The 27,615-nt window shown below is 51.5% G+C and overlaps 1 protein-coding gene across 6 annotated transcripts; it reads left to right on the forward strand.

Moving 5' to 3' along the window:
• On the forward strand, positions 1–27,597 carry LOC105487212 (inositol polyphosphate-5-phosphatase J). Of its 6 annotated transcripts, XM_071080414.1 has the most exons (18): positions 1–391; positions 2,406–2,544; positions 4,403–4,558; positions 12,187–12,364; positions 14,689–14,849; positions 15,348–15,545; positions 17,251–18,401; positions 18,770–18,883; positions 19,007–19,115; positions 19,314–19,430; positions 19,733–19,908; positions 20,328–20,439; positions 20,680–20,789; positions 20,934–21,117; positions 26,000–26,137; positions 26,308–26,385; positions 26,510–26,614; positions 26,813–27,597. In XM_071080414.1, the coding sequence occupies exons 6-18, from the start codon at positions 15,441–15,443 to the stop codon at positions 27,317–27,319; spliced, it is 3,006 nt and encodes a 1,001-aa protein (XP_070936515.1). In that variant the 5' UTR covers positions 1–391; positions 2,406–2,544; positions 4,403–4,558; positions 12,187–12,364; positions 14,689–14,849; positions 15,348–15,440; the 3' UTR covers positions 27,320–27,597. The 6 variants fall into 6 exon arrangements, with proteins under 6 accessions (XP_070936515.1, XP_011748883.2, XP_070936516.1 ...); XM_011750581.3 differs by lacking the exons at positions 1–391; positions 2,406–2,544; positions 4,403–4,558 and adding an exon at positions 5,271–5,358; XM_071080415.1 differs by lacking the exons at positions 1–391; positions 2,406–2,544; positions 4,403–4,558 and adding an exon at positions 5,271–5,358 and having other exon boundaries at positions 15,351–15,545.
• The last annotated feature ends 18 nt before the right edge of the window (positions 27,598–27,615 follow it).

Genomic DNA, 27,615 nt, shown 5'->3' on the forward strand with positions numbered 1-27,615 from the left:
CCTTTGGGCCTTCACTTTCCCAGGTCCGAGAGTGTCCACGCTCCTTTTGTAGAGCGAGGATGTGGACGCTCCCACAGGATGCGGCCAGGCAGCGCCACCTCACGCCGGCAGAGGGTGCCGGCGAGACGCTGAGGGACACGGGAGTTTCTGAGCCAAACCTGCCACTTTAAGATAGGGAAACTGATAGGACACCCAAGAAAAAAAAAAAGGAAAAAAGAAAGAAGAAAAAATAAGATAGGGAAACTGGACTTTCTGAGGACTCCTCGCTTTGGAGCGTGGGAGATGGAGAGTGAGGTTCCGTAGAGGGGGTGCGGCTTCTGGGAGCCACTGAGACCTACCAGCGTGCATTCTACCATCCACAGCTACTGCTGAGCAGACTCTCTGTCCTGGGGTGAGGAAAGGAATTTGTTACTCAAAGGTGGGAAAATGCAAAGAGGGTTACAGCTGTTAGGCCACAACAGGGTCTTAAATCAGCTGGGTTATATTTACGGAATCAGGATTTACTTTTTTTTTTTTTAATGTGGCTATCTAATTCAATTAAAAATCTTGTCTTTTTCAGTGCTACTCTGCAGTGTTACCTCTGTTATATATAAATAGGCAACCATGGCTGGGCGTGGTGGCTCACACTTGTAATCTCAGCACTTTGGGAGGCCGAGGCGGGTAGGTTATTTGAGGTCAGGAGTTCAAGGCCAGCCTGGCCAACATGAAACCCCATCTCTACTAAAAATACAAAAATTAGCCAGGCGTGGTGTGGGCGCCTGTAATCCTATCTACTTGGGAGGCTGAGGCAGGAGAATCACTTCAACCTGGGAGGCAGAGGTTGAAGTGAGCCAACATCCTACCACTGCACTCCAGCCTAGGCGACAGACACTCTGTCTCAAAAATAAATAAATAAATAAGCAACCATATAAATATCTGGGAGTCTACTTATGAATATTGTACCCTATTCTACTCCTCCAGTGCATTTGTCTAACTATGCTGTCTTATTAAGTATAGCTTTATAGTCAGATTTGACATCTGGTTGTCTGTTAGTCCTCTAGCTTTGTTCTTTCTGCTTTTTTTTTTTTTTTGAGATGGAGTCTCATTCTGTCGCCCAGGCTGGAGTGCAGAGGCCCGATCGCGGCTCACTGCAGCCTCCGCCTCCCAGGTTCAAGCGATTGTCCTGGGCGCCACCATGCCCAGCTAATGTTTTTTGTATTTTTAATAGAGATGGTGTTTCACCGTGTTAGCCAGGATGGTCTTGATCTCCTGATCTCATGATCCACCTGCCTCAGCCTCCCAAAGTGCTGGGATAACAGGTGTGAGCCACTGCACCTGGCCCGTTTTTTTTTGTTTTTGTTTTTGTTTTTTTTGAGACAGAATCTCGCTCTGTCGCCCAGGCTGGAGTGCAGTGGCTCAATCACAGCCTGAACCTCCGAGGCTCAAGCAATCTTCCCACCTCAGCCTCCTGAGTAGCTGGGACTACAGGCATGCACCACCATGCCCAGCTGAATTTTTTTTTTTTTTTTTTGAGATGGAGTTTCCCTCTCATTGTCCAGACTGGAGTACAGTGACATGATCTGGACTCACTGCAACCTCTGCCTCCCGGGTTCAAGTGATTCTTTTGCCTCAGCCTCCCAAGTAGCTGGGATTACAGGTGCCCACCATCATGCCCAGCTAATTTTTGTATTTTTAGTAGACATGGGGTTTCACCATCTGGGCCAGGCTGGCCTCGAACTCCTGACCTCAAGTCATCCACCCGCCTTGGCCTCCCAAAGTCCTGGGATTACAGGTGTGAGCTACTGTGCTGGCTTTTTTTTTTTTTTTTTTTTTTTTTGGGACAGAGTCTTGCTCTGTCACCCAGGCTGGAGTGCAGTGGCTCAATCACAGCCTGAACCTCCCAGGGTCAAGCAATCCTCCCACCTCAGCCTCCTGAGTAGCTGGGACTACATACATGCACCACCGTGCCCAGCTGATTTTCTTTATTTTTTATTTATTTATTTATTTATTTATTTTGAGACGAGTTTCCCTCTCATTGTCCAGGCTGGAGTACAATGGCATGATCTGGACTCACTGCAACCTCTGCCTCCCGGGTTCAAGCGATTCTTTTGCCTCAGCTTCCCAAGTAGCTGGGATTACAGGTGTCGGCCATCACACCTGGCTAATTTTTTGTCTTTTTAGTAGAGACGGGATTTCACCATGTTGATCAAGCTGGTCGCGAACTCCTGGGCTCAAGTGATCCTCCTGCCTTGGCCTCCCAAAGTACTGGGATTACAAGCATGAGCCATCATGCCTGGCCTATGGCCTACATTTTCCTGTGGTGAGAGCCATGTGTAAGCCCACAGCCTCAGTGAGCCACCGCAGGCAGTCTAGCTTTGTTCTTCTTGAAGGCTGTCTTGACTATACTCCGCCTTTCGCACTTCCAGGTACAATGTAAGGCCAGCTCGTCAACCTCCACAGAAAAACCTTCCACGTTTCTATCAGGATTTCAAATTCCCATTGGGGAAATCAATGTGGGGAGACTCTACAGCTTTACATTATTGTGTTTTTTCTACCACGAACATGGTAAGTCCCTCCCTTTCTATAGGTCTTCTTTAATTTCAGTAACATTTTGTGATTTTTAGAATAAATATCTTGCATATCTTTCATTAGATTTATTCCTAGATATTTAATTTTTTATAGCATTACAAACTCTATTATTTTTACATATTCATTTTCAAGTTGCTTGGCAGTAGCATATAGGAAGACAATTGATTTTTGCATATTAACCTTGCAGCCAGTGGCCTCACTGAATTGCTTACTCTAATAGTTTAACTGGAGATTTTTAAAAATTTTCTACATATGCATATTATATCACCTGGAAATAAAAGTGGTTTTCTTCCTTTCTGATCCTTATACCTTGGTTTTGTTTCATTGCACTGTCTTAATTGTACTGTCTGGGACCTCTGGTACAATGTTGACTAGAACTGGTCATCGTCTTTTTCCAGAGATCATCTTTTTTTTTTGAGATGGAGTCTCACTCTGTCGCCCAGGCTGGAGTGCAGTGGCGCAATCTCGGCTCACTGCAAGCTCTGCCTCCCGGGTTCACGCCATTCTCCTGCCTCAGCCCCCGAGTAGCTGGGACTACAGGCGCCCGCCACCATGCCCGGCTAATTTTTTGTATTTTTAGTAGAGACGGGGGTTTCACCGTGTTAGCCAGGATGGTCTCGATCTCCTGACCTTGTGATCCGCCCTCCTCGGCCTCCCAAAGTGCTGGGATTACAGGCGTGAGTCACTACGCCCAGCCCCAGATGTCATCTTTAAACGATCATGTTTGCTGTAGGTTTGTTACTGATGTGTTTTATAAAAGAAAGTTTTCTATTTCTATTTTTCTTAGAGCTTTTATCTTGAATGAATGTTGAACTTTGTCAAATGTTTTCCTGCATCTATTGAGATGATCATGTGGTTTTTCTCCTTTATTTTATTAAATGTGGTAAAATACATGAACTGATTTTCATATGTTAAACCTTGCATTCCTATAATAAACCAATTTGGTTGCATAAAAAAAGAGATAGGAAAACTGAACCCTAGGGAATCCTTGTTTGCACTATTTGTTTATTCAGCAGATTACGGGATCTTGTTGCTGACTAGGCTGGTCTCGAATTCCTGGCGTCAAGTGATCCTCCTGCCTCAGCCTCCCAAAGTGCTAGAATTACAGGTGTGAGCCACTGTACCTGGACTTTTTATTTCTTTGGACAAAAATTCCAATCAAGATTTTTATTTCCCAGAGCACACATTGTGGTGATGGAATATTGTGTACCCTGTGGGGGTTGGCAGGATAAAGGGATTAATACATATAAAGCTTATTAGAACAGGACCTAGTACAGGACGGGCGCAGTGGCTCATACCTGTAATCCCAGCACTTTGGGAGGCCAAGGAGGGCGGATCACCTGAGGTCGGGAGTTTGAGACCAGCCTGACCAACGTGGTAAAACCCCCTTGCTACTAAAAACACAAAAATTAGCCGGGCATGGTGTGCATGCCTGTAATCCCAGCTACTTGGTAGGCTGAAGCAGGAGAATCACTTGAACCTGGAGGCGGAGGTTGTGGTGAACCGAGGTGGTGCCACTGCACTCCAGCCTGGGAAACAAGAGCAAAACTCCGTCTCAAAAACAACAACAAATATATATATATATGTTAGCTGGGCATAGTGGTGGGCGCCTGTAGTCCCAGTTACTTCAGAGGCTGAGGCAGGAGAATCGCTTGAACCTGGGAGGTGGAGGTTGCAGTGAGCCGAGATCGCGTCACTGCACTCCAGCCAGGCGATGGAGTGAGACTCTGTCTCAAAAAAAAAAAAAAAAAAAAAAAAGTACCTAGTACAGTGTTCGCTTTCATTATCAGTTCCTTCCTTACCTCATAAAGACCCCGTGAACTCCATTTTGCAGGTTAGAAAACAGGCTCACAAAGGTGAAATGAGTGAACTGTGCATTTGGGACTTGAACCCAACATGACTCTGCACTCATCTTGAGAGTCGGGAGTTTCTTCCTTAGAGTGGGTTCGTGGTCTCACTGACTTCAAGAATGAAGCCGCGGACTTTCGCGGTGAGTGATACAGCTCTTTTCTCTTTTTCTCTTTTCTTTTCTTTTCTTTTTTCTTTTTTCTTTTTTTTTTTTTTTTTTTTTGAGACGGAGTCTCACTCTGCCGCCCAGGCTGGAGTACAGTGGCCGGATCTCAGCTCACTGCAAGCTCCGCCTCCCGGGTTCACGCCATTCTCCTGCCTCAGCCTCCCGAGTAGCTGGGACTACAGGCGCCCGCCACCTCGCCCGGCTAGTTTTTTTGTATTTTTTAGTAGAGACGGGTTTCACCGTGTTAGCCAGGATGGTCTCGATCTCCTGACCTCATGATCCGCCCGTCTCGGCCTCCCAAAGTGCTGAGATTACAGGCTTGAGCCACCGCGCCTGGCCTCCTCCCCTGCCCTCCCCTCCCCTCCCCTGCCCTCCCCTCCCCTCCCCTCCCCTCCCCTTTCTTTTTTGAGACGGAGTCTCGCTCTGACACCCAGGCTGGAGTGCAGTGGCCGGATCTCAGCTCACTGCAAGCTCCGCCTCCCGGGTTAACGCCATTCTCTTGCCTCAGCCTCCCGAGTAGCTGGGACTACAGGCGCCCGCCACCATGCCTGGCTAATTTTTTATATTTTTTAGTAGAGATGCGGTTTCACCATGTTAGCCACGTTGGTCTCGATCTCCTGACCTCACAATCCACCTGTCTTGGCCTTTCAAAGTGCTGGGATTACAGGCTGTTTCAGCTCATAAAGGTGGTACGGACCCAAAGAGTGAGCAGCAGCAAGACTTACTCTGAAGAGCGAAGGACAAAGCTTCCACAGCATGGAAGGGCACCCAAGCAGGTTGCAGCTGCTGGCTGGGGGTGGGCGTGCGGGGGTGGTGGCCAGCTTTTATTCCCTTATTTGTCCCCGCCCACATCCTGCTGATTGGTCCATTTTACAGGGTGCTGATTGGTGCATTTACAATCCTTTAGCCAGACACATCGCACTGATTGGTGCATTTACAATCTTCTAACTAGACAGAAAAGTTCTCCAAGTCCCCACTCAACCCAGGAAGTCCAGCTGGCTTCACCTCTCAATCTCAGGCATAAGCAGATCGCTCTTTCTGCCATCTTTATGTGCTGCCATAATGGTGTGCATGAATGTCCTGGCTGATGCTCTCAAGAGCACTAACAATGCCAAAAGAGAGGCAAACACCAGGTACCTATAAGGTCGTGCTCCAGTGTCATCATCTGGTTTCTAACTGTGGTGATGAAGCATGGTTACATTGGCGAAATTGAAATCATTGATGATCACAGAGCTAGGAAAACTGCTGTGAACCTCACAGGCAGGTTAAACAAGTGTGAAGTAATCAGCCCCAAATGTGATATGCAACTCAAAGATCTAGAAAAATGGCAGAATAATCTGCTCCCATCCTGACAGTTTAGTTTCATTGTACTCACAACCTCAGCTGGCATCATGGACCACAAAGAAGCAAGACAAAAACACACAGGAAGGAAAATCCTGGGATTCTTTTTCTAAGGATGTAATATGCATTTGCAGATAAAATGCCTACAATTTAAAAAAAAAAAAAAAAAAAAAAGAACAGATCACCAGATTCGGATGCCAGTTCTCTTCTTCATGCTTTCTTCAGCAAACACACCAAGTCCGTCACTGTCCTCTTTTCCCTTTGAATCTAGGGACTCCTTCTCAATACTGAGCCAAGGCTGCATTATGACTTTCATGGATGCTAGGGTTTTCTCTTTTTTTAATTTTTATTTTTATTTTGAGATGAAGTCTTGCTCTGTCACCCAGGCTGGAGTGCAGTGGCGCAGTCTTGGCTCACTGCAACCTCCACCTCCTAGGTTCAACCGATTCTCGTGTCTCAGCCTCCTGTGTAGCTGGGATTACAGGAGCATGCCACCATGCCCAGATAATATTATTTTTAGTAGAGACAGGATTTCACCATGTTAGTCAGGCTGGTCTCAACCTCAAGTGATGCGCCCACCTCGGCCTCCCAAAGTGCTGGGGTTACAGGCATGGGCCACTGTGCCCGGCCTCTTTTTTCTTTTTTTTAGAGCCAGGGTCTTGCTGTGTTGCCCCAGCTAGTGTTGAACTCCTGACCTCAAACAATGCTCCTGCCTTAGCCTCCTGAGTAGCTGGGATATGGACACATGCCTCCATTAAATATACATAATATACATAAATATTATATATATATTTGACTTTCAATTGCTTTGGTAAAAAGATAACTATAATCTAGGCTGGATTCATTATTATTAGTGTACGTTTCCTTTTTTTTTTTAATAACGTTAACTTCCCAGTGTATCCTTCTCATTTTAAAGGATATTAAAAACATTTTCGGCCAGGCGCAGTAGATCATGCCTGTAATCCCAGCACTTTGGGAGACTGAGTCGGGCAGATCATGAGGTCAGGAGATTGGGACATCCTGGCTAACATAGTGAAACCCCTTCTCTACTAAAAATACAAAAAATTAGCCAGGCGTGGTGGCAGGCTTCTGTAGTCCCAGCTACTTGGGAGGCTGAGGCAGGAGAATGGCGTGAACCCGGGAGGCGGAGCTTGCAGTGAGCTGAGTTCACGCCACTGCACTTCATCCAGCCTGGGTGACAGAGTGAGACGCCATCTCAAAAAAAAAAAAAAAAATTTCATGGACCCCCTAAAAGTATGGTGGGCCCTAGACAATGAGCCTACTGTGCCTTCTAGAGAAGTCAAGTCTGCACTGAGTCTTTTGTTTGCACCCTGCTAACTTCCCCTTCACTAACTTGATTGTAAAGATATAAAAATAATAGGCTTGGCTGGGCATGGTGGCTCATATCAATAATCCTAGCACTTTGGGAGGCCCAGGCAGGGAGATCACTTGATGTCAGCAATTCGAGGCCACCCTGGCCAACATAGTGAAACCCCTCTCTACTAAAAATACAAAAATTAGCCGGGCATGGTGGTGTGTGCCTATAATCCCAGCTACTCAGGAGGCCGAAGCTGGAGAATTACTTGAACCTGGGAGGCAGAGGCTGCAGTGAGCCAAGATTGTGCCACTGCACTCTAGCCTGGGTGATAGAGCGAGACTTTGTCTCAAAGAAGAAAAAAAAAAAAAAAAGCTTAGAGCTGTTATTTAATGTCTGTTTTCTATAAATATTTGAGTATATTGTCAATATGATTGGTCCTGTCCAAACTGTTCACATAGTAAGCTATCTCTAATACTCTGTTTACTGCTGTGGGAATATGAATTCACCCTGGCTTTCTGCAGGGCAAAATCAAAACCCTAAAAACATTTTTTGACCCAGTAATTCCATTTTTCGGAATTAGCCCCAAAGTAATCATCAGAGAGAGGACTGTTAGGTCAAGCTTGTTTATTAGAATACCATTTATTGTGGTGAAGAATTGGGGATACAACCTAAGCATGTCACAGCAGGGGATGAGTTAAATAAATGAGAGTACCTCCATAGGATGGAAAACCATGCAATTGTTAAAAATGATGCAGCAGCCTGGGCATGGTGGCTCACACCTGTAATCCCGGCACTTTGGGAGGCTGAGGTGGGTGGATCACCTGAGGTCAGGAGTTTGAGACCAGCCTGGCCAATATGGTGAAGCCCCGTCTCTACTAAAAATACAAAAATTAGCCAGGCATGGTGGCGGCTGCCTGTAATCCCAGCTACTTGGGAGGCTAAGGCAAGAGAATTTCTTGAACCCAGGAGGCAGAGGTTGCAGTGAGCCGAGATCACACCCCTGCACTCCAGCCTGGGCGAGTGAGACTCTATCTCAAAAAAAAAAAAAAAAAAAAAGATGCAGCATAGATTGACAGACATGGAGAATGTTCGTGGTTATGGTATTCAATAGCAAGAAAAAAGCAGCAAAAGCAGTAATATAGTAATATCAATTGGGAGTTGTGATGCTGTGGGCTGCAAGTTACAGAAACCCCAATTTAAACTGGCTTAAACAATAAAGGGAGCTGGTTGTGGTGGCTTGTGTCTGTAAACCCAGCTACTCAAGAGGCTGAGGCAGGAGGATAACTTGAGGCCAAGAGTTCCAAACTACCCTGGACAACATAGTGAGAACCCATCTCTAAAAAAACATATTTAAAATCTAGACAGGTATGGCAGTGCCTGTAGTCCCAGCTACCCCAGAGGCTGAGGTGGGAGGATTGCTTGAGCCCAGGAGTTGGAGACTACAGTGAGCTATGATGATGCCACTGCACTCCAACCTGGGAGACAGAGTGAGACCCCATCTCCTATAAAAAATAAAAAATAATGCAGTGAGCCTAGATCGCATGACTGCACTCTAGCCTGGGCAATGTAAGACCCTGTGTCAAAAAATAATAAAAATAAAGGGGCAGGGCCCAGTGGCTCATGCCTGTAATCTCAGCATTTTGGGAGGCCAAGACAGGTGGATCATTTGAGGTCAGGAGTTGGAGACTAGCCTGGCCATCATGGTGAAACCCCCTCTGTACTAAAAATACAAAAACTAGCTGGGCATGATGGTGCACACCTGTAATCCCAAGTACTCAGGAGGCTGAGGAAGAGATTGCTTGAGCCCGGGAGGTGGAAGTTTCATTGAGCCAATATTGCGCCATTGCACTCCAGCCTGGGTGCCAGAGCGAGACTCAGTCTCTAAATAAATAAATAAATAAATGGAATCTGTTGGCTCAAATAATTTTAAAAGTCCAGGCCAGGTGCGGTGACTCACGCCTGTAATCCCAGCACTTTGGGAGGCTGAGGCGGGCAGATCACCTAAGGTCAGGAGGTCCAAACCAGCCTGGCCAACATGGCGAAACCCCGTCTCTACTAAAAATACAAAAATTAGCCAGGCGCAGTGGTGGGTGCCTGTAATCCCAGCTACTCAGGAGGCTGAGGCAGGAGAATTGCTTGAATCCGGGTGGCAGAGGTTGCAGTGAGCCGAGATTGCGCCATTGCACTCCAGCCTGGGCGACAGAGTGAGACTCCGTCTCAAAAAAAAAAAAGAAAAAAAAAGTCCAATGGCAGGTAGGGCTTCAGGTGAGGTTTGATCCAGTTAATGATCCACCGAAACCTGGTGTCTCTCCATTCTGCTTTCCATAATGTCAGTTTATCAGTAGGCCAATTTTCTGCATGGTGTCAAGATGGCTGCCAGCAGTAACTAGAGCCATTGAGCTCTTCATTTACATCTAATGGAAGGGAGATCATCTTTTTTGGCAACCTCCTCAGGAGAGAAAATAAGCTTCCTTTCCCAAAAGCCCTGAGCAAAAATTTCCTTATATCTCACTAGTCCATTCATGATCTAATCATGTGCCTGGGGAAATGGGAATTGCTCACTGGCTTAACCAACTGGGACCCATTCCTGAAGCTGTGGGTGGGGTCCACCATATTCCAGTTCCTGTTAAGAAGGAGATGGGCTGCAACCTTAACAGGATCCTAACCCTAACCCTAACCCTACTGTGTTGCTGGACATTGTAGTGGCAACACAGTAACCAACCAATTTTATAAAGCATGTATAGGCCCAGTCTTGGTGGCTCACGCCTGTAATCCCAGCACTTGGGAGGCTAAGGCAGGTGGATCACTTGAAGCCAGGAATTCGAGACCAATCTGGCCAACGTGGCAAAACCCTGTCTCTGCTAAAAATACAAAAATTAGCTGGGCATGGCGGTGCATGTCTGTAATCCCAGCTATTCGGGAGGCTGAGGCAAGAGAATTGCTTGGACATGGGAGGTGGAGGTTTCAGTGAGCCGAGATCATGCCACTGCACTCCAGCCTGGACGACAGAGTGAAACTCTGTCTCAAAAAATAAATAAGTATATATATAAAATATATAACATGTATATGTAAATATACATATATATAAATATATATGCATATTATATACAACATGTATATATAAATATATATGCCTAGACACCCCCACCAAAAAATGTCTATAAGGAAACAGTCCAAAAAGTCAGAACGATTATTTCCTGGTGGATGAAATTATAGGTAAATGTTTTCCTTCTGTGTTTTATATAATAGGCATGAATTACCTAAACACAAACAGTAAACTTTGTTTACAAAAATAATGGAACATATCCCCCTGTTTCCTTCTACTCCAACCCCTACCCCAGTAAGAGCCTCAGAGTAACTGAAGCCAGACGCCCCATGGAGTTGTCATTTTTTCTGCTGACAGAGCCAAACCCCAGTACCCCATGGGCCCTGGTTGTTTGCTGGACAGATGCCACCAAACCACTCTCACTGCATTAGCCCGGATGCTATGGCCCCTAAAGGCCACAGCTTGGGCTGCTTAGGATTGACCAACCAGCCAGTGGAACCAGTGGTGGAGACTGTGACCATAATAGTACCAGGAACATTGTGGCATCAGCAGCATGGGAAGCCCAAGATCTCCCAAGACAGATCTCTGCCCGTAATCCATGCCTCTTATGTGGCAGCATGTAATTTAGGACAGTAGTCTTCCTCGGGTGGGCTGAGGTTGGGGATTAGTCTGTGACAGGGTCAGGCTCAGACAGGGTCTAGGTCAGCCCTTAGTTGACTAATCTGTAGCCTAGGGCTAGATTCAGGGCCCAGTCCATGATTGGGCTTAGTCTTCAGTCTGTGACCAGGAGCCAGGCTCAGTCTGTGACCAGGGTCATGGCTCAGTCAATGACTAAGTTCAGGGCTCAGTCTGTGACCAGATTCAGGGCACAGTCTTCCGTTAGGGCTCAGTGTGTGACCAGAATTGCATGATCCAAGGTCAGAATTCAGTCTATGGTCAGAGTTCAGTCAATGATTAGACTCAGGACTCAGTCTTTGACCAAGATTAGGCCTCAATCTTCTACCAGAGTCAGGTTTAAAAGGTTAGTCTGACTCTTCTTCCAGAGTCAGTCTAAAAGGTTAGTCTGAGCTGAGGCTATAATTCAGTCTGTGACTAAGACTCAGTCTTAGAGTAGGATAAGGGCTTGATCTGGGCCCAGAACCAAGGTCTTAAGTTGGGATCAACCTAATTCAGGCTTAGATCAGTGGGTGATTAGAGTCGGGGTTCATTCTAAGGTGATGTCAGAGCTCAGTCAAGAGCTGGACTAGTGGCTCAGTCAACAGCAGGAGTAGGGTTCAAGAGGGAGGATCAGGACCATGACCAGGGCTTTATTTGGCTCTATGCTGTGTTCTGAGCTCCAATAAAGAAGTTTTTGGAGGCATGGGAGCCCAGAGCAGGTCAGTCTGCAAGAAATGAGAGCCCCGAGGCAAGCTTAGCAGGGTCTGGTGGCTACAGGAACCTTCCCCTGGCCTGCTGAGGCCGGGTGTCCTAGAGCCTCTAACCTACATGGCTCTGCTGCTTGAGATCCCCTCGCACCAGAATAAAAATAGCCACTCACTTCAGAGCAGCTGACAGCGGGTGCTGGGCTGCCTGGGAGGAGGGGGAGCCAAAGAGAAGGAGGAGGGAGGCCTGAGCTCAGCCCCAGCTGTGTGACCTTGGGAAAGTCACTCCTCCTCCTCCAGCCCATTTCCTGAGTGGCAGAATGGGGAGTGAGGATGACATCTGCCTCAGAGGGTGAGAATGAAGTGCTGGGGACATAACATGTGACACTTGTTACCAACAAGAAACCCTGGAGTGAAGTCTTGGGAGAAAAAAATGCTCTTTTGTGCCCTGTATACTTCCTTCTCAGGGAAGCTCTCCCTGATAACCCCGTCTTTCACCTTCCCACAATATCCTGTATCACCCACTACACCTTCGCAGATGGTAGCCACAGCACGACCTCCCTCCTGGTGGGCCTGGGTCAGGGTGACCAGGGAGAGAAAGGAAGGAGGACAGACCCTCAGTACCATTGCCATCCTTGGGTGCCCCTGGAAAGTGAACTGAGGAAGAGGAGGAGGAAAAAGACAGGAAAAAGACTTCTCTCCCTTCCCTGCTCATGGTATGTTTACTCCAAGCCAAAGGGCCGGAGGGCACATGTCCAAATTTCTCATCCTTTCACAGCCAGAACCTTCCTTCCCCATCCATGCTTTGTACCTGCTGTTCTCTCTTCTTTCCAGCCAGGGCGTTTCTCTTCTTCAATTTGGCAACACGGACTCTCCTTCAAAGAAGGGGTTCAACAGTCAGCTCCTCTGTTGGGGAGAATTATCCACTGCCTCTCTAGGAGCTCCATGCTCTGTCCTCTCTCTACTCGCTGTGTAATCCCTGGGCCTCGGTTTCTTCCTCTGTCCAATGGGGACCTCACTACCAACCTCACAGGGTTACTATGGAGAGTAACTGGAATACTCTGTCTATCGTTAGCATCCTCCCTTCCTATCCCTGACCCACGCAGCCTGAAGGACAGCACTGAGTTTCCAGGAGTGGGCTGGATGAGCCCTGGCCCCTGCCTCAGTACACCCACCCTCCTCCCCCACCAAGAGTGAGGGCAAGGAGGGAGCCAGAAAGGGCTTCCGGAGACAGCCGTCTCCAGGGGGGCGGTTCTCCCTGACAGCGGCCCCCAGCCTGCCGCCCTGAGCCCCAGAGCCTGTTATCAACCTCCTTAGTCATCACACCAGGAGCTCAAATATAGCTCCAACTCACTCCCTTTTCAGCTGGGGTCCGCCCCCCACCCCCTTCTCCTGACAAGGCCAGGCTTAGATCTCAGAGCCCCTTCCTTGTCCTCCCAGGAGAGTAACCACTCTCAGCCTCAGTTTCAGCATCCACCACATGGGCAGGCTGAAGTCGATGGTGATGATGATGATGATGATAAATACAGAGCAGCCACCTTTATGGACAGCTTGCTGTGCCAGGCTCTATGCTAAACATTTCATATATATTATCCTGTTGAATCTTCACCAGCACTCCTAGGAGGTGTCTGCTGTTTTAATCTCCCTTACACAAATTGGGAATCAGAGTGACCTCCTCAAGTAAGTCAGTGGTAGGGCCAGAAACAAAGTGCCCTGCAAGGTCTGAGCTCAGGGAGCGGGTGGTGGGAAATCCTGGGTTGCCCTCCTGAGGCAGAGGAGCCCTCTGCAGACACATTTGCATGACATTTGCCTGGCTTCCAAAGGGCACCGATGCCCCTGTCTCAGCCCTAGATGGCTGAGCCCTAGCACTGGTCCCAGAGGCCTGGATCTGCCCATCATTTCATCCAGGATTACATCAGAAGCTAGGTAGTCTTGGGGGCTCCCATTTTCTTTTTCTTTTTTCTTTTCTTTTTTCTTTCTTTCTTTCTTTTTTTTTTTTTTTGAGACAGGCCTCACTCTGTCACGCAGGCTGGAATGCAGTGGTGCGATCTTGGCTCATTGCAACCTCCACCTCCCAGGTTCAAATAATTCTCCTGTCTCAGCCTCCCAAGTAACTGGGACTACAGGCATACACCACCACACCCAGCTCATTTTTGTATTTTTAGTGGAGGTGGGGTTTCGCCATGTTGACCAGGCTGGTCTCGAACTCCTGACCTCAGGTAGTCTGCCCACTTCAGCCTCCGAAAGTGCTGGGATTACCGGCATGAGCCACCGGGCCCGGCTCAGGGGCTCCCATTTTCTTATTTGTAAAATAGGAGTCAGAGGATGAGACAGGATGAGTTCAAATCTTCCTTTTTCTGGTAACCTTAGCATCACCACCAGGTCTACTCTCACATCCTCCCTGACTGCCACCTCCAACTCCAACACTATGTCTTTCATTAACACGACACCATTATCAGTATTGGTACCATCATCACCTCTACCTTTGCCATCACCATCACCTCCACCACCTTCACCACCACCACTGCCAGCCCCCTACTTCCATCATCATAATTAAATACATCATCACATCCACCACGACAATCGCCTTCCCCGTCACCACTGTCACTATCTCCACCGTCACTGTCCAAAGACCTTTCTACCCCAACACCCTAATATGGCCTGAGTCTCTGCCCCTGCAAATTCCAGCAGAGATGCTGGCCTGAAAATACAGACTAGACCTACAGACAGTCAAGCAGAGGTAGGAAGTGCCTTCAGGAGAGGAAAGAGAGGCATCTGCCTTTGTGTAGGAGACTGCACAGGCCCATGCAGATGCTCCATGTTGGTTAACAAACACTCCCGTGGGCCTGTTGGGGACTATGCCTTGGGCTGGGTCCTGGCTGTAGCAGTTCTCAGGCCTGTTTTTAACTCTCTTGCCAGTCTCTTACCCCACTGCGGGGCCCTTCTCCACCCAAGTTCCCTTCCCCCAGATACCCCAAAGGGCTGGTGCTAGTCTTAGGGTCACTAAGTTTTCTCACTGAAACACAGGAGACCTTCTCAGTCCACAGGTGACCTTGAGCAAGTTCCCCTCCCAAACCACACCCAGTGAATACTGGAGAGAGGAAAACTGACAGAACCCGAGCTGGGTCAGGCCTGGCTGTGGGGACATCTGAGGGCAGCTAGGTGTCTGCAGAAGAGGAGGAGCTGGTGCTGAGACCTGAGGTGGGAAAGGGCTGCAGTGGCTGGAGCCTGAGTGTCTGGTTCTGGGTTGGGAAGGCTAGAGCCTGGGACTGACAGTAGGAGTGGTGGGGGGTGGTGGCACCAAGACCTGAAAATGGGGCAAGGGTGGGGGCCGGGGCAAGCTCTGAGCTGGCAGGGATTCAGGAAAGTCACAGGATCAGGGCAAGAACTCAATTGTCTCTGAGGCCCTGGAGAGGATGCTGACCTCTGAACCACCTGTCCTACCTTAACGCAGGTGTGTTAATGCCCCTCCCTGGAGCAAAGGGCTGGCGAGGCCTACAGCAGAAAGGTGGGGGTAGACAGACAGCCTCCTTCATGCTACCAGTTGGGACCTGGGCCAGGCAGATGGGTACACTCTCCCCTCCCCACCCCATGGCTGTTCCAGCCTCAGCAACCAGTTTGAAGGATTTCCAGGGGGTAGCCACCTTGCTCTGGCCTCTTCCAGGCTGGAAGTGGGAGCCTGTGCCTTTAAATTCTCAGCAGGTTGAAATGGCTGATGACATCACTGGTTCCCGGGAGCGGTAGAGCTGGAGCCGGAGCCCGAGGGAGCCCAGGCTGCTGGGGGCTGCAGACATGGAGGGCCAGAGCAGCAGGGGCAGCAGGAGGCCAGGGACCCGGGCAGGCCTGGGTCCCCTGCCCATGCCCCAGGGTGTTGCCCAAACTGGGGCACCCTCCAAGGTAAGACCCCTGAGACCCAGTCCCCCCCACTTTCCTGATCCCTGGTTCCACACCCCCCCCAACATACACTGCAGGCACCCTGGTGCTGACTGAGGGGCTGATACTTTCCTGTGCTCGGTGAGCAGGGGCTAGGTAAAGAGAGCACCCTGGGGGCTGAGGGGCAGTGACAGGATGCCCGGAGACAGATGAAGTTAGCCATCACCAGAAGCCCTTGGGAGAGTCCTGGACTGGGTATCAGAGGACCCAGCTGAGCTCCAGCTTTGCTGTGTGACCTTGGGCAAGTTGCTTTTCCTCTCTGAGCCGATGCAAAATGAGGGGGCTTGTCACTGAAGACTGAAACTGTGACATCTGGGATGGCTAAGTTGTTAGTGCTGGAGGCGGTGTGATAGTTGGGGGGAAGCCGGCACACAGTGTGACACTTGGAGCCAAGGAGGGTGCCTAAAATGCAGCCTCAAAGAGCTGAGTTTGAGAAGGGAGGCGGAGATGGAGTTTTAGGTACTCTGAACTGAGGAGGATACGGGACCGAGACAGAACTGCGTCTCCAGAGGCAAGGCTTCCCTGGCCCTGTTACCCTACCCAGGGCCACCCTGGGGCAAGTATAGACCTTCTTCTGCCCTCCTTGGCAAAGGACACTTTATCCTGTCTTCTGGAGACAGGGGACATAGAGAGAATAGATGGAGAAGGAGGAGAGGTCGCTATGGGACTCCGTGACTCCCCGCCCCTCCCACCTGCCAGACACAAAAAGGATACCTGCTTGCCTGTCCTTTCAGGTGGAGGATGTAAGAGGGCACAACCTGGGCACAGAGAGATGTGACACCAGGATCAACTTAGAATCCTGGACTTGCTCTGAATGCTAGATTCACACTTGGTGAAGATGGACTCTTCCACGGGGCTGGATGGAATTCTAGCAAATGTTGGGTTCATAAATGCAGACAATGTGAGACGAAAATTCCCCAGAATATAATGTGACCAGGGTCCCTAGACCCCATCCCTTCATTTTACAACAGAGAAACTGAGGCCCTGGGCAGAGAGATACTTGCGTAAGGTCACCCAGAGCTGGGCTTTGAATCTACACAGCCAGTCTCAGCTCCCAGCTCTTGCTCCTGAGTGGAGCTCTGGGAATGAGTAAGAGAACAGAGAGGGCTGTAACCAAGGGATTTGGATGTTTAGGGGCTGGTGGAGAACTGAGGGTTTCTGGGCATCATGAAGGAAGGGGGGGTATTTAACAGGCTGCACCCATAGGTCTATATTTTGGCAATAGAAAAAGAAAAGAAACAGGCTGCCCCCAGTGTGCCCAGACCTGGAATGTCAGGTCAGTAGCCGTGGCTGGGGGAGCTTCAGGGACCGCAGTGGGAGGGTTGCCCAGGAAAGCTGCCCAGAATGGGCAGGATGTGGGTACCAGCCAGGAAGGCAAGGCAAGTCATCAGGTTCAGGTTCACACTCTGCCTCATTTGAGTCAGGGTCTTAGTTTCCCCGTCTGTGAAAGAGGTTTCAGACTTAAAGGAGGGGTTAGGGTTTTGTGTCCTATCTCCTCCAAGACAGAAGTTCACCTGCAGCAGAATAGATTGAGGTGAGATAGTAGGAAGAACTTCCTTGGAAAGATGTGCCTTTCTTAGTTAGATGAAATCTGCCAGGGTCTATATGGAAGTTGGGGCCCAATGCCCTTGTTAGGGTCTCTCTGAATCTTTGACTTGTCCTCCACAAGGTGGACTCAAGTTTTCAGCTCCCAGCAAAGAAGAACGCAGCCCTAGGACCCTCGGAACCAAGGTTGGCTCTGGCACCTGTAGGGCCACGGGCAGCTATGTCAGCTTCCTCAGAAGGACCGGGGCTGGCTCTGGCATCTCCCCGACCAATCCTGGCTCCACTGTGTACCCCTGGAGGGCAGAAAACAGCTCCTGCCCACCCAACATCTGTGGGCCAGCTGGTGATGTCTGCCTCAGCTGGACCAAAGCCTCCCCCAGCGACCACAGGCTCAGTTCTGGCTCCGACGTCCCTGGGGCAGCTGGTGATGTCTCCCTCAGCGGGGCCAAGATCTCCCCCAGCCACCCTGGGGCCCAGTCTGGCCCCAACCTCCAGAGACCAGAAGCAGGAGCCACCTGCCTCCGTGGGACCCAAGCCAACACTGGCAGCCTCTGGCCTGAGCCTGGCCCTGGCTTCTGAGGAGCAGCCCCCAGAACTCCCCTCCACCCCTTCCCCAGTGCCCAGTCCAGTTCTGTCTCCATCTCAGGAACAGGCCCTGGCTCCAGCATCCGTGGCATCAGGCCCAGCCTCTGTGGGACAGACACCAGCTAGAAAGAGGGATGCCCCAGCCCCTAGACCTCTCCCTGCTTCTGAGGGGCATCTCCAGCCTCCACCTCAGACATCTGGTCCTACAGGCTCCCCACCCTCCATCCAAACCTCCCCAGACCCTCGGCTCTCCCCCTCCTTCCGAGCCCGGCCTGAGGCCCTCCACAGCAGCCCTGAGGATCCTGTTTTGCCACGGCCACCCCAGACCTTGCCCTTGGATGCGGGCCAGGGTCCTCCAGAGCCTGGCAACCGCTCCCCTGGACTTCTGTCCCCCACCTTCCGGCCTGGGGCCCCCTCAGGCCAGACTGTGCCCCCACCTCTGCCCAAGCCACCCCGATCACCCAGCCGTTCCCCAAGCCGCTCCCCCAACCGCTCTCCCTGTGTTCCCCCAGCCCCTGACATGGCCCTCCCAAGGCTTGGCACCCAGAGTACAGGGCCTGGCAGGTGCCTGAGCCCCAACCTTCAGGCCCAAGAAGCCCCAGTCCCAGTCACCACCTCCTCTTCTATGTCCGCCCTGTCATCCTCCCCTTGGTCAGCTCAGCCCACCTGCAGGAGCGACCCCGGCTTCCGGTGAGAGAGCCCTCTCCCAAGAAAGGTGGCTGGGCTTAGCTCTGAGGTTAGCCATTCTTCCAGGGGGGATGGCCTGCTCTACTTCAGCTTCCCTCTCTGAGGAAGAGTCTTTGGGGAGGGGCTTGCTGGGCTCCCTGTCTCTGAAACTCTCAGAAGACAGCATCCCCTCCTAAGGAACTTGCCACCTCTCAGTTGACCTCCCCAGGGAGAATGTGGCAGGGGGACAAGATGCGGGGTCTCCTGTGGGTCCTTCTTAGGGCTTTGGCCCACACCTGCCTCCATTTAGTTCCCCAGGGAGTCCTGTGAAAGGAAGCTTGAGGGTGAGGGAGTGGTGCCAGGACTACACCCTCATATGCCCCTGCCTGCAGGATCACTGTGGTCACATGGAACGTGGGCACCGCCATGCCCCCAGACGATGTCACATCCCTCCTCCACCTGGGCGGTGGCGACGACAGCGGTGGCGCAGACATGATCGCCATAGGGTGAGGTGGCAGGGCATGCGGACCCCCTCCTGAGCCCCTCGGGCCTTCCAGGCTCTCCACCCATGGCAGGGGCTTCCAGGGTGCCTCTCTAATCCCATGGCCACCCCGCCCCCATCCCTCCAGGTTGCAGGAAGTGAACTCCATGCTCAACAAGCGACTCAAGGACGCCCTCTTCACAGACCAGTGGAGTGAGCTGTTCATGGATGCGCTGGCGCCCTTCAACTTCGTGCTGGTAACGCACCCCTCACCCCCTGGACGGCAGAGACCCTGCTGAATTCCTGGCTCCAGCTGTACCCTGGCTCACTGTGGGGCCCGCTGGGCCTCTGTGGCCGGGTCCGTGACATGGGTGGGTGGAGGAGCAGACCTGAAGGTGGGCGCGAGGGCGGGGGAGTCGTGTTCTGTCCCCCAGCCGCGTGGCCTCCCACTGCAGGTGAGTTCGGTGCGGATGCAGGGTGTCATCCTGCTGCTGTTCGCCAAGTACTACCACCTGCCTTTCCTGCGAGACGTGCAGACCGACTGCACGCGCACTGGCCTGGGCGGCTACTGGGTGAGCCTTCGAGCTGTCCCAGAAGGGGATGGGACATGACGGGGGCCTTAGATTAGTCCCCTGGCCCCATACACCAGAAAGGTCCCCTTCCCATCCTCCACCCTTTACCCTGCGGCCCACCCCTCCCCATGAACCGCCCAATACCTCATCCTATTCCTCTAGTATCCCAGTGTTGTCCCTCATTTCCCTAGGACCCACCCACCTTCCACCCACATCTCCTCTCGACACCCCCCCCCAACCTCCCCCCACCTCACCTCCTGGCCTAAGCCCCGCCCATGAGCCACCCTACCCTGCCTCCATAGGGTAACAAGGGTGGCGTGAGCGTGCGCCTGGCAGCCTTCGGGCACATGCTCTGCTTCCTGAACTGCCACTTGCCCGCACATATGGACAAGGCGGAGCAGCGCAAGGACAACTTCCAGACCATCCTCAGCCTCCAGCAGTTCCAAGGGCCAGGCGCACAGGGCATCCTGGATCATGAGTATGGGCTGGGGTGGGGCCAAATGGAGCTTGGGTGGGGCTAGTGATGGGGGTTTTTGTACCAGCTTAGGTGGGGCTTATGGAGAGAGGCGGGGCCTATGGGGGTGAGTGCCCACCCAGACTACTTGTAGGAACATGAAAGCAGAGAACAGTTGGCTGGGGAGGGGCGGAGCCTATGGGGTGGAGCTTTGCTGAGGGGCAGGGCCTTGCTGAAGGTCAGAAGCTAATTTCCTGTAGACGAGTCCCCCGATCTTCCTCTGCTCTTTGGCAGGCTGGAGGCTCTGGCACTAATCACCCACTCACTACATCCCTTCGGGTTGGATGGGGCCTGGAAAGATCTGGGCTGAGCCCTTATCCCCCATGGACCCATTGACACCCCCCACTGCCCCCCACTTCTCCACCATCCCCCACCCCAAACAGCCTCGTATTCTGGTTCGGGGACCTGAACTTCCGCATTGAGAGCTACGACCTGCACTTTGTCAAGTTTGCCATCGACAGTGACCAGCTCCATCAGCTCTGGGAGAAGGACCAGGTGGGGTCCTTGTCCCCAGAAGCACACAGAGCTAAGCCCCGCCCATGAGCCACACGACCCTGCCTCCCTAGGGTAACAAGGGTGGCGTGACCATGCACCTGGCAGCCTTCGGGTTGCCAGAGCATGTCCCAGGACATGCCTGTACCTTAGGCTATGGTCCCTGTCCTCACCTACCCCACCCCTCCTCGGCACAGCAGAGCCCAAGCTGTTGTCCAATCTGCTCTCCTGGACCCCCCACAGCTCAACATGGCCAAGAACACCTGGCCCATTCTGAAGGGCTTTCAGGAGGGGCCCCTCAACTTCGCTCCCACCTTCAAGTTTGATGTGGGTACCAACAAATACGACACCAGGTGAGCTCAGTCCGAGGAGGGATGGGGAAGTGAGCTGAGGTCTTCTCAAAAAGGGAGACTTTGGGAAGAGGGGCAGGAGGCAAGGTGGAGGGTTGTGCCTTGATCCCCAGCCCCTGAAACTTGGGGTACCCCTGCTCACTGCAGTGCCAAGAAACGGAAGCCAGCTTGGACAGACCGTATCCTGTGGAAGGTCAAGGCTCCAGGTGGGGGTCCCAGCCCCTCAGGACGGAGGAGCCACCGACTCCAGGTGACGCAGCACAGCTACCGCAGCCACATGGAATACACAGTCAGCGACCATAAGCCTGTGGCTGCCCAGTTCCTCCTGCAGGTGAGTTCTGGCCTCATCTTCCCTGCATAATATCCCCAGACCCAACTTGGCACACCACTGCCCCTCACCATTACCCTTTGTATAACCCCTTGTACCTGCCCTCAGCAGCATCCATTTGTTGTAACAGAGTGGGAATGGGGTTGCGATCTCCATTTTCAGATGAGGAAGCTGAGGCTCAGACACATGGCATCACTTGCCCAGGGTCACACAGCTAGTAAGAGAAACAGTTAGGATTTGAATCCAAGTGAGTTTGGTTTAAGAGTCCATGCCTTTTCTTTTCTTTATTTTTTTTTTTTGAGACAGAGTCTCGCTCTGTCACCCAGGCTGGAGTACAGTGGCACAATCTTGGCTCACTGCAAGCTCCACCTCCCGGGTTCAAGTGATTCTCCTGCCTCAGCCTCCCGAGTAGCTGGGATTACATCACCCGCCACCACGCCCAGCCAATTTTTGTATTTTTAGTAGAGACAGGGTTTCGCCATGTTGGCCAGGCTGGTCTTGAACTCCTGATCTCGTGATCCACCCACCTCGGCCTCCCAAAGTGCTGGGATTACAGGCGTGAGCTACCGTGCCCAGCCAACTTTTTTTTTTTTTTGAGATGGAGTCTTGCTCAGCCACCCCAGGTTGGAGTGCAGTGGCACAATCTCAGCACACTGCAACCACCATCTCCTGGGTCTAAGCGATTCTGCCGTCTCAGCCTCCCAAGTAGCTGGGATTACAGGCACCTGCCGTCATGCCCAGCTGATTTTTGTATTGTAATAGAGACAAGGTTTCACCAAATTGGCCAGGCTGGTCTTGAACTCCTGACCTCAGGTGATCCACCTCAGCCTCCCAAAGTGTTATGATTACAGACATGAGCCACTGCGCCCGGCGCCTTATTTTTTTTTTTTTAAATGGAGTCTCACTCTGTCGCCCAGGCTGGAGTACAGTGGTGTGGTCTTAGCTCACTGCAACCTCTACCTCCTGGGTTCAAGTGATTCTCCTGCCTCAGCCTCCTGAGTAACTGGGATTACAGGTGCCTGCCACCACGCCTGGCTAATTTTTGTATTTAGTAAAGATGGGTTTTTGCCATGTTGGCCAGGCTGGTCTCGAACTCCTGACCTCAGGTGATCCGCCCACCTTGGCTCCCAAAGAGCTGAGATTACAAGGTGTGAGCCACCACACCCAGCCTTAGAGCCCATGCCTTTTCTACTAATCTCTAACTCCTGTCTTCTGAGAAAGGTTTAGAGCAATTTATCTTAAAATTCACTTACAGGCTGGCACAGTGGCTCACACCTGTAATCTCAACACTTTGGGAGGCTGAGATAGAAGGATCGCTTGAGCTCAGGAGTTCAAGACTGGCCTGGGCAAGACAATGAGACATCTCTAAAAAAAAAAATCAAAAAAAGGCCGGGCATGGTGGCTCACGCCTGTAATCCCAGCACTTTGGAAGGCCGATGTGAGCTGATCACATGAGGCCAGGAGTTTGCGAACAGCCTGGCCAACATGGTGAAACCCATCTCTACTAAAAATACAAAAATTAGCCGGGCGTGGTGGTGCATGCCTGTAATCCCGGTTGCTTGGGAGGCTGAGGCACAAGAATCACTTGAACCTGGGAGGCAGAGGTTGCAGTGAGCCAGTATCGTGCCAGTGCAATCCAACCTGGGTGACATGAGCAAGACTGTGTCTCAGGGAAAAAATAAAATTTAGCTAGGTGGTGCACACCTGTATTCCCAGCTATTTATGAGGCTGAGGTGGGAAGATCACTGGAGCTTGGAATATCTAGGCTGCTGTGAGCTGTGATCATACCACTACACTTCAACCTAGGCAAAATTAGCCAGGTGCGGTGGCAGGCACCTGTTGTCCCAGCTACTCAGGAGGCTGAGACAGGAGAATGGCGTGAACCCGGGAGGCGGAGCTTGCAGTGAGCTGAGATCCGGCCACTGCACTCCAGCCTGGGCGACAGAGCAAGACTCCGTCTCAAAAAAAAAAAAAAAAAAAAGAAAAAAAAAAAATCACATATACATCGTAGTTTTCACTACTAGTGTCTTAAAAATAACAAATAAGATATAAAAATTCGCATATATAATAAGACCAGCAAAATCAAACTCCATGTAACATTCATTCATATTCATTCATTCATTATTTACTGAGTACTTACTGTCTTACCATATGCCAAGCATTATGAGAATGTGTAGTGATGGGGAGGGAGAGCAAAGATATAAAAAAATACAAAGCTAAACTCTAAGTAGTTACTATAATTTAGTATTGTATTTAGGATTGAGGTTCCTGGTTGCTGACATCAAAAGGGGAAATTCTAGAATCTCAGAACCAGACCTGTGAGACCATGTAGTCCAACTCTCTTTTTTTCTCTGGTGGGATCTGAGGCTCCTCGTGGGGTAGGCACATGCCCCAAACCATATACAGGCTCTGCAGTGGCAGGGCAGGGTAGATCCCATCTTTTCAGCCCTGAAACCCAACTCTGGGCTCTTCGAGTCTCTTGATCTGATAAGAGGGAGCCCGGTAGGCCAGAAAATGTTTTTCCTGGTAACTTTGTCACATGGCCAGTCAGTGGGACATTGGCCGATATCTTTAGCTAGGAATGGAAATATCCCCACGCTTGGCCTGCCATGACCTCTGGCAAAAGGGTCGGGCATGAAGATTTAACCCACAATCAGGGACCTCGCCTGGAAAATCACTTCTTTTGAACCCCACCGTGTCCCTCCCGCCTCCTCCAGGACTGTGTCCCTTTATTTTTATTTTTATTTTTTTTTTTTTTTGAGACGGAGTCTCACTCTGTCCCCCTTGCTGGAGTGCAGTGGCCGGATCTCAGCTCACTGCAAGCTCCGCCTCCCGGGTTCAGGCCATTCTCTTGCCTCAGCCTCCCGAGTAGCTGGGACTACAGGCGCCCGCCACCTCGCCCGGCTAGTTTTTTTGTATTTTTTTTTAGTAGAGACGGGGTTTCACTGTGTTAGCCAGGATGGTCTCGATCTCCTGACCTCGTGATCCACCCGTCTCGGCCTCCCAAAGTGCTGGGATTACAGGCTTGAGCCACCGCGCCCGGCCAACTGTGTCCCTTTAAAAACATTTCCCAGCCAGGTGCAGTGGCTCACGCCTGTAATCCCAGCACTTTGGGAGGCTAAGGCAGATGGATCACTAGGTCAGGAGTTCCAGACCAGCCTGGCCAACATAGTGAAACCCTGTCTCTACTAAAAATACAAAAAAAATTAGCTGGGCATGGTGGCGGACACCTATAGTCCCAGTTACTTGGGAGGCTGAGGCAGGAAAATGGCGAGGACCCGGGAGGCGGAGGTTGCAGTGAGCTGAGACCGTGCCACTGCACTCCAGCCTGGGTGACAAAGCAAGACTCCATCTCAAAAAAAAAAAAAAAAAAAAAAAAAATTACCATTGAATGAGTACCTACTACATGCCAGGCCTATGTCGTGTACTTTACATATGTCATCCCTTTGAATGCCTCAGTAGGCCCTGAGATGTCCCAGTTCTCCTCTCTGTTTTACTGATGAGGGAAACTGAGGCTCAGAGAACTTAAATCTTTTACCCAAGGCAATGCAGTCAGAATAGGGCTCAGTAGGGGTTTTGACGCTGCAAGTCCTTGGAGGGCTTTTTCAAAGGTCTACCCTTGCCTGCCCCTGCTGTTAGGAACACAGGAACAGGGAAAGAATGTGCCAGTTACTTCTGGAACAGCTTGGCTCGGAAGCTGAGGGAGGGAAACCTGAAACTAGGTAAACAGGGGATCAGACAAAGATCTGGAATTGGCACCAACTGAGCCCTTCCCTGAGGGACAGAGGTGGGGCCAATATCCTGGCAGCCTGCCACCTCAGCAGCTCCACCCATTCAGGTGGTACCCCTGGTGGGTCTGGGTTGACCTTGGGGAAAGGATATTCATGGTTATAACTTTCCTTCATGGACTGACGACAAGGTAATAGTAGCCACTTAGTACTTAGACTCAGTTGGAGACACTGAACCTTGGGATGGTTAGAGCCTGCCCTGAGGTCACATAGCGAGTTAGTGGTAGAGCCTGGAAGTGGACTGAGGTCTCCGTCCTCCCACTCAGAGCTCTTCTTGCCTGCTCAGGAATATTCAGCTTACCCCAAATACCTAGTGCATCATAGGATTTTACTGGTCTTCCTTGCTAGCATAGAGATAAATCATTTATTGAACACTTACTGGTATACTGGGAAATTTATGGGATGCTTTGCAAATGGTATCTCACTGAATCTGCTGAACAACTCCAAGAGTAAAATAAGAGTCTCTGAGTTTGGCCGGGCACGGTGGCTCATGCCTATAATCCCAGCACTTCGGGAGGCTGAGGTGGGTGGATCATTTGAGGTCAGGAGTTCAAGAACAGCCTGGCCAACACAGTGAAACCCCACCTCTACTAAAAATATGAAAATTAACCAGGCATGGTGGCGGTGCCTGTAGTCCAAACTACTAGGGAGGCTGAGACAGGAGAATCACTTGAAGGGATTGCAGTGAGCCGAGATCACACCACTGCACTCCAGCCTGGGTGACAGAGCCAGACTCCGTCTCAGAAAAAGAAAAAAAAAAAAGAGTCTCTGAGTTTACAGATGAGGGCCCTAGCATTCAGAGAGGCTGAGGAACTCACCCAGCCTGTCAACGCAGAGCCAGAGCCAAATCCAGGATCTACTAGCTTCAAAGCTGTGTTCTCACTCACTCCCTAAGGAGGCTGTGGGCAGAAGGAGCCCTGGGCTGGGAGGCAGCACAGGGCTTGGTATTTATACTAGACCTGTTCTGCCTCAGTTTCCCAGTCTGTAAAGTGGCCCTTTGTCTCAGGCAATTTGTGCTAAGACCCAACAGCCCTAAGTGTGTGGGATACTAGAGGGTCTCCCCTGATGTGGCCCCTGCCCCTGCCTTGCCTGGACAGTTTGCCTTCAGGGACGACATGCCACTGGTGCGGCTGGAGGTGGCAGATGAGTGGGTGCGGCCCGAGCAGGCGGTGGTGAGGTACCGCATGGAAACAGTGTTCGCCCGCAGCTCCTGGGACTGGATCGGCTTGTACCGGGTGAGAGGGGCAGTGGCGATCAGCGACTCAGGGAAGCAAGGGGCCTGGAGGAGCGGCTGAACAGCATGGTGGGGTCACTGGCTTGTCCAAATCTTGATGCCACACTGGGAGACTGCTGGGATCAGACATTATAGGGTCACAACACTGATTCCACAACACTGATCCCCCAGGTGGGTTTCCGCCATTGCAAGGACTATGTGGCTTATGTCTGGGCCAAACATGAAGATGTGGACGGGAATACCTACCAGGTACTTAAAAGGAGCAAGAGTCAGGGGAAGTCCCTGTTGCCTTTGGGACCTCAGGACTCGCCTTGGGGTCTCTCAGGTGGCCTCCCTGACCCCCAACTTAGGCTTATACCCCTGGGCCCACCAGGTAACATTCAGTGAGGAATCACTGCCCAAGGGCCACGGAGACTTCATCCTGGGCTACTACAGCCACAACCACAGCATCCTCATCGGCGTCACTGAACCCTTCCAGGTAAGTAGGCCAGACTGCTGGGCTGGGGGTGCCTAAAGACTTTTGTCAAATGCCACAGCCCTTACCTTCTGCTCCTTGAGCTCAGACAAATAAACTGACCTCCCAAGATCTGCCAACGAGAGAGGTAGATCTCGGGAGGTCAGGCCTCAGTGGCTGGGTTGGGGAGCAGGGTGCCCCAGTGACCAGCATTTCCCCCAGATCTCGCTGCCTTCCTCGGAGTTGGCCAGCAGCAGCACAGACAGCTCAGGCACCAGCTCAGAGGGAGAGGATGACAGCACGCTGGAGCTCCTTGCACCCAAATCCCGCAGCCCCAGTCCTGGCAAGTCCAAGCGACACCGCAGCCGCAGCCCGGGACTGACCAGGTTCCCTGGTCTTGCCCTACGGCCCTCATCCCGTGAACGCCGTGGTGCCAGCCGTAGCCCCTCACCCCAGAGCCGCCGCCTATCCCGGGTGGCTCCTGACGGGAGCAGTCATGGCAGCAGCCGGGGCAGTAGTGAAGAGGGGCCCTCTGGGTTGCCTGGCCCCTGGGCCTTCCCACCAGCTGTGCCTCGAAGCCTGGGCCTGCTGCCCGCTTTGCGCCTAGAGACTGTAGACCCTGGTGGTGGTGGCTCCTGGGGACCTGATCGAGAGGTCCTGGCCCCCAACAGCCTGTCTCCCAGTCCTCAGGGTCATCTGGGGCTGGAGGAAGGGGGCCTGGGGCCCTGAGGGTGGGGCAGGCAGATGGGCCAAGGTGACCACCGTTCTGCCTCAATCTTTTGCAAGCCCACCTGCCTCTCTCCTGCTGCTCCTCTAGCTGTATCTGCACCTGCCTCTCTATCCTGGCCAGGGGTGGACAACTGGGGTCCCCCAAAGCTCAGTCCTGGCACCTCAACTGTGACAATCAGCAAAGCCCCGCCCAGGCCCCCATCTGGGATAATGGGGGAGCTCTGGCAGATTTCCCAATCCTGGAGGTCATCCGTTAGGAATTAAATTCTCCAGCCTCACTCTCGGCTCTTTCCTAC

This window comes from Macaca nemestrina, chromosome 15, assembly GCF_043159975.1.
Source record: "Macaca nemestrina isolate mMacNem1 chromosome 15, mMacNem.hap1, whole genome shotgun sequence".
NCBI classification, from domain to species: domain Eukaryota; kingdom Metazoa; phylum Chordata; class Mammalia; order Primates; family Cercopithecidae; genus Macaca; species Macaca nemestrina.